This window comes from Lagopus leucura, unplaced genomic scaffold, assembly GCF_019238085.1.
Source record: "Lagopus leucura isolate 7727_CA_CO unplaced genomic scaffold, USGS_WTPT01 Super-Scaffold_100008, whole genome shotgun sequence".
Taxonomy (NCBI): domain Eukaryota; kingdom Metazoa; phylum Chordata; class Aves; order Galliformes; family Phasianidae; genus Lagopus; species Lagopus leucura.
In genome coordinates, this window is record NW_024962265.1 from 23,225,969 (window position 1) to 23,232,815 (window position 6,847).

Genomic DNA, 6,847 nt, shown 5'->3' on the forward strand with positions numbered 1-6,847 from the left:
AAGAATCAGTGTTCCAGTGCCCTGTTTATTGCAAGAATTAACTGTCACCATTCTTAGGAAACTTGGTGGCACACCATGCCAGGCTTTCTCCATGTGTCTTAATGGAAATTAAAGGTTCATTAAACAATGGATGTATTTATTTCACAGTTTTCGTGTTTATATAAAGCTATCTACCTAGGCCAAGTATCCTTAACATTCCTTCAGCTTTGTAAGCCCTGGCTTCATTTGATCATTATTTTTTTTAACAATTAAAGCTATTTAATAAGTTTGCAAAAGCTGAAAACTTTTTAAAATTCTTAATATAAAATTGCTGGGTTGTAGTTTGTTTTTAAACCATCTTCTGCAGTGATTACCAGTGATTACTACCTAGCTATCTGTTGCTGTACAGCTGTCTTGGCATATTATTTAGGAGAGATCAAAATAAGCCCGTTGTTACAAAGTTGGTGCTTCTGGGAAAAGGTACTCTGAATTTGAACAAACTTTACTAACTGAAGGGCAGCTCCAGAGTGGGGAGGTGCATTGAATACTGCTGGAAGACAGAACAGATCCACTAACTTTTTTTCTTTTCAGAAATGGAAAATAATCATTTGTGGTTTCTAGACATGTTTATTATAAAATACACCCACTTTTTTTTTTTTTTTTTTTTAATGATAAATTCCTTTTCTTTCCTGTTTTTTGAACAGCGAGAGATCCTTTGAGCATACAGCTCAATTAACCTTAACCAGTACAGAGTCTGTTCTCTATGTTCTCTCAGTAGGCATTGGGTTCCTCTAGAGGTCAATGCAGGCACTTTGTCTGATGGCAATAAATTGTTTTCTGGAAGCACTCTGCCTATTCTCTGCAGGTACAATGAATCATAGAATGGCTTGGGTTGGAAGGGACCCCAAGGATCATCAATGAAGTAGCCCTGAAAATAGTTTAACTTGTGCACCTACGCATTAAAAAAGCTAGTTAGATAAGATGACATATTTATCATCATCTTTCTTCGTATTCAAATATTTAAAATGTTAAAAACATTCCCTGTAATTTTACTGAAAATCCAGAAGACAGACTCCACCGAATGGCAACAATTTTAGTATTGAAGACGCACATTTAGATGTACACATTTAGATTTAGCTTTTGAGTGTTTCTCTGAACATTCAGTTCACACAATCCAAACCAGAGCTTCTATAGTAATGATGATTGCATAATTTGATATATAACTGTAAAATTTTCCTAGTCGTTTCTTTTTCCTTTTAGAATTCCTGCTAACAATATAAGACACACCTCTTAAAATTGAGATGTCTGAGAATGATATTTAAGGTTTTTGAATGCTAATGCAAAAAAATCTCACTTTTTGGTATTTTAATATGTTTATGGTATTTCCATCACAGAAGGAAAAAAAAGCCATCGTTTGACCAAGCAGTCAGACACTGTCGTGTTCATCTGCAAGAGACTGTAAATGACAGAGGTTCTGTGAGGGTGGAGGGTTGGTTGGTTGTTTCCAGCTCTGCCTACAATCATTATTTGAACAAAAATGCTTTCTTTTATCCATAGGATGGAATCCGTCCTCTCAGCAGCAGTCGAACTGTAGAAAGCAGCAAATCAAAGACAGAGCTGGGTGGTTCAAGAGTTAAATCTCTTCTTCCTGTACCGAGAAGTAAAGTCACCCAGCCTTCTCAGAGTACTAAAAAAAAGCAGCAGCAGTAATACAAGGCAAATAGAGGCAGATAATGACACAAAAAGAGAGATTTGGAATTTGCACAAAAAAAAAGAACAAATAGAAAAATTTTACAGTAAACCTGCCTACCATATAATTTTCTGTGTTCACATAATCTCTATTGCAAAAACCAAGCACTCAAATATGTAAATAGTTTTTATTAAAATAAACTGTTTCCCTGTAATGTAAAGTTTGTACAGGACCACAGTTTCATTTGTATGTAAGTCAGCTGGAAATTATATTGATTTAGATGTCAGAAATGGGCAGCTCTGCCACCTTCATAGATTTCTTCCTGTTACCAAAATGATTCTTGTTTAAATGATAACATTCAGGGGTATTACCACAAGATTCTGTTTGTGTATATACTGTACATAAATATATATTCTATTAAGTTCATGTGTTCAATTGCATTCAGATGAGTTGCACAATGTGTACAGTAACGGCTTAAAGCTATTGTACATGCTTTTTAAAGACATGTTTTTATCTTCACCTAATGAAAATCAATGGAATGTGGCAATAACAAAGATGATCGGAAGCGCAGATCAATTACTTTCAGCTCCAAGCCATATTAAATACTTTGATTTCCCCATCCTCTGCCTGCTGAATTGTGATTCCGTTTCCCCCAAGCTTCTCTTCATCTTAAATGTCATGACTTTATGTTACAACTTTTATCTTTTGAGAGAAGGAAAGAGATTGAGAAATTAAAATGCAATAAAAGTTATTTTTCTCAGACTCTTATTCTTTGATAAATTGAAGACAACGCGGTCATTTATTAACTTTGCTTTTATTTTTTACTATTACGAAATTTATATGCTTCATTAGTGTTTTAAGAGCATCCAAGAGATAACAGTGTTTTTCAGAGGCAGATTTTACTGAAAAGGAATTTGAGCACAAGCTTAACTGCAGTATTATCAGAGATAATGGAGTAGCGAAAACATGAGTTACTGTGTAATTGTCAGTTTCTATTGTGGACTGAAGATGTAATTGCTGTGAAATGATACTTGAGTTGCAGATATAATGAAGTCTTGTTCATTTTTTTCCACCTACTGAGGTAGAGCATTTTCCTAAGAAGGAAAGTGTCCATGAAGGGACTATTTCCCTGCTCTCCCCTTATGTAGCTACCGTCACACAGCTGTGCGTTGCGCAGAGCAGCAGCACTCCCAGCTGGATACCTCACTGGGGAGGGGGTGGAAAACATGCAGTGACCCTGAGGTCAGACTTGGTTGTCCTCCGTTGTGTTCTCAGGAGGTGGTTTGGGAACCGTGGACAGACCACGGCTGTGCGTGTCACCTCCACAGTAGTGTTTGTCTTAAGGTCATTGTGGGAGAGGAAAAAATGACGTAACTGTTTCCTAACACTTCACCTTTCTATGTAAAACAGTCATCCCAAGCTCATGTCAATAAAAGTTTTGTATGGCACATTGTCCATCTTTCTGTCTCTTAGTTTGTGTATCTGTTTTATCTCCCTAGCTGTGGCCTGGCAGGAGTTCACGTCTGTAATTATTTTCCTTGCTGTGTATTTAGGAAGCACCCTAACTGTTGTATTAACTGCTCTATTAACACTTGATTTTTTTTTTTTTTTTTTTTTTTTTTGCAACAGCACTGGTTACATCCAACTATTCAGTTGCATTATTCAAGGATGATTTCAGTAGGATCCCATTTTTTTGTATTAATTTTGGTGCTCACAAATGGGACCCTGCTTTTAATGTCAGCTGCACAGCACATGGGTCGCTGTGGAGGACCACAGGTCGGGAGGCAGCTCTCGGCAGTGAGCATCCCTAACTGTCTATATTCTGACTTGCTTCTAAGCTGGATGTGCTCTGCACTGAGGATACACCTTACAAATGCCAGCCCTCGTTTGGACGAAGAGTTTGCAGTGTGGGTGGACTGAGGCAGTGCCCTAAAACCTGGTTTTAGATGCGCTTTAAGACGATATTGTCTGTGAGGATCAAAAGTCATTTGTGCTGTACGTGGAGAGAACACCTGCAGAGGAGCGGGTGGCTTTGATCATGGCTCATTGTTTGAAAGTCAAGTCTCTGGTGCTAAATGTAGTGCTGCCTTTCAATCCTCTCGTCCTTTCTTCCCAGCCCACTGTCATAATCTCTCTCCGTCTGCCTCTGATCCCTGGGTGACTTCTGTCTGCTGTCATTCTGACTGTCTGTGCTGCCTGTGATCTTCGTTTGTCGTTGCTCAAATGATGTTTTGCAGATCTCTGAATTCCATCTGATCCCCAAACGCTCTCTTCAGGCCGTATCAGCTCTTAGGCACAAAGGCTCCATCCATTCCACAGCCCCACGGTGGGTTTTGCATTTAGGCCCCACCTCCCCATGCTCCTTACATGTGGCTCAGTCCCTTCAACCAGAGCCTGAAAGAACATCACTCTCATCCACCACTGATGGCGATAAGTCCTAAACTCTCCATCTCTCCACTTTGTCAGTCCCGAAAATAAAAGCCCTCAACATGCCTAGAGCAAAACCAAAGGGCTTGAAAACCTCTGGTTGCATTTATAAGGATTATGTTTCAAGATCTAAATCCTAGTGAATAAAATTGAAGTAATGTCATTTATCCTAAGAGCAGGAAATTGATTTTGGAGAACATGAGGGTTTATAAAGGAATCATGTCACTGTATCACACTGAATGTTGCTTAATGTGCGAGATTTTTAGGCAGCAATTAATTGTCCATTAGTGAATAATTGGACACACGGCTCCATGTGGGTTTTGGTGCTTTTCTTGTCCAGTGCTGAACAACGCTAACTCATAGGCAAGCTGTGCCCAGCTAAAAGGCCAAGTGGGCACCACACAACGGAGGAAAACGTTATGCAATAACTTTTTAGATATCTAATAGACCAGAACAAACTGTGAAGTTCTGATCTGATCTTCAGCAATCCATGCTAATTCAGAAGCAATGGCTTCAAAAGGTTTGTTCTCTCAGAGCCGCTACGTTTCAGGGAAATGTTCTCATTGTGGGCAGGGTGGAACAGGAGGGGTGCAGTGGGGCACTGTGAGCCTGGGGAGAGATGTGGATACCAAGCAGTGGATGGTGCTGGTACTGCTGGGCCACAGCAGGAGGACTGTGGAAATGGGAGACGTGGAACTCACAGAAAGATTTTGGAGATAACACAGGCAGTCCTTGAATAAAACCTACAGCTGGTAAGGCACCGGTTAAGCAACAGCGCAAGCTGAACTGCTGTTTGGGACAGCAGCCCAGAGAGACACCACTAATGGCGATGATGAAGCTGCTGTGCATGGGGATTTTGTATATGAGATGTACAAGGATGGGGGGATGTGCACATCTGAGTTTGTTTGGGCTGCTCCTGTGTGGCCGCTGCTGTCTAAGAGGCCCTTGGTGCTGAGCAAGCCATTTCTGGCTGCCCTCTCCCTCCTCTGTACTTCAGGGGAGCTGCAGATCCTTGGCAGGGCAATTTCACTCTCCTAATCATTTTGGCTTCTTCTTCGCAGGCTGCAAAACTAGATCTTCCTATTAGTGCTGGACTCAGCCTGCTCCTTGGTTTTCATTGCACACCTGCACACACACCCGTTAGCTCAGATGTGTGCTTTCAGTAACAAAGCACTATGGGAGGGGTTTGTTTTATCCTCTGTGTGTGTGTGTGAAGTAAAGCACACATGATGAGGAGAATCCACCTAAATAGTGACCAATCTGTGTTATGAAGGCCATCGTTATTGGTTCTTTTCTTCCACAGCACTGGGCTGCAGCTCCTCATGGGAGCAGTCATGCAGCTTCCCTGCACGGCATCAGGCAGAGCCCAGGAAGCTGCTCCCACTGGCATTGTCAGAGCTCCTCTGGAAAGCAACATGCTCCTCCTGACTGCCACGGGCAGCAGATGCTTCCTTCCTCCTCCTGTGGAGGAGCGCAGTGCTTGGGGCCGTGCTCCTGCACTGGAACAACCAGCCTTTTGCCTCTCCAGTCTTTCCACACTGCCTTCTGAGAGCAGAGAGGGCAGTGTCTGGGACCTGGGGGACTGCAGTGGGAGCCTGGGCCCTGCAGCAGAGGGGTCTGCAGCTACTTGGCTGGGAGTGGGATGCCACTGCCTGGGAACACTTTTTTCATTCCACATGCTCACGCCGTATCTATAAGCAGCTCCCACATACATCCCCTCTACTGCATGCTCTTGCTGGATTTGCCGTTTCCCTTCTGGAAATCATAGAATCATTAAGATTGGAAGAGACCACTAAGTTCATCCAGTCCATCCATCAGCCCCATCACCTGGGAGAAGAGGCTGACCCCCCCTCACCACAACCTCCCTTCAGGCTGTTGTAGAAAGCAATAAGGCCACCTCTGAGCCTCCTCTTCTCCAGACTGAACTATCTCAGCTGCTCCTCACAAGGCCTGTGCACTGCACCCCTCACAGCTCTGTTGCCCTTCTCTGAACACGCTCCAGGGCCTCAGTGCCTTTCTTGAAGTGAGGAGCCCAAAACTGAATGCAATATTCGAGGTACGGCCAGAAACTCTGCCTGCGCGACCCAGCGCCTGCCCTGCTGCTTCGATGTGAAAATCACACCAAGCAAAGAGCGCTGCCCGTTGGTCAGCGGGCAGGGCCGTGGATACAGATAGAGCCGGGCAGGCGGAGCGGTGCCGGCCCCGCAGCGCCCCCTGCTGGCGGGAGGCGGCGCGGTGCGGGCGCGGACGCGCGGGGCGGTGCAGGGGCGGCCCCGGGCTGTGGCGGCCGGCAAGGAGCTACTGGCGGGCTGTGCCGCTGGAGCGGCTGTTCGCGCCGGCCCGAAGCTGCCCTCGTTTGTGTGAGGGCAACGCGGCACCAAAGGCTGGCGGTAACAGAAACACCGTCCCAACACACAGCTTTTTGTACAAATATATTTTTCTTTATAGTACAGAATCACTTTTAAAATACATCATTTCCTTAACAAACGTTGGCAACAATATTAAAATAAATAACGTGTCCTAGAGAAAGTTCCGTTTCATCATAAAACCGCAAACCAGAAGAGTACAAAAATCGGTGCGAAAGTCTCTTCACCGGCTGTGCTGCGCGGGGCGCGGAGCGCGGCTCTCGGATCGCGCGCCGATCGCTCCTGCGGCCCTCCGTGCGGTACCGAGCGGAGCGGCACCGCCACGCGGCGCAGCGCAGCGCAGGCAGTGCCCGCACGCCTGGGAGGTCAGCCCGGAGCGCACGGC

At 44.5% G+C, this 6,847-nt stretch overlaps 1 protein-coding gene across 1 annotated transcript in view; it reads left to right on the forward strand.

Annotated features, from left to right (window-relative positions):
* Nucleotides 1-2,431, forward strand: part of CTTNBP2 (cortactin binding protein 2) — a 74,233-nt gene extending 71,802 nt beyond the window's left edge. The window contains 2 exon segments of the mRNA XM_042872307.1: nt 1,537-1,673; nt 1,675-2,431. Coding sequence (XP_042728241.1) covers nt 1,537-1,673; nt 1,675-1,849 — 312 coding nt within the window. The 3' untranslated portion in view covers nt 1,850-2,431.
* The last annotated feature ends 4,416 nt before the right edge of the window (nt 2,432-6,847 follow it).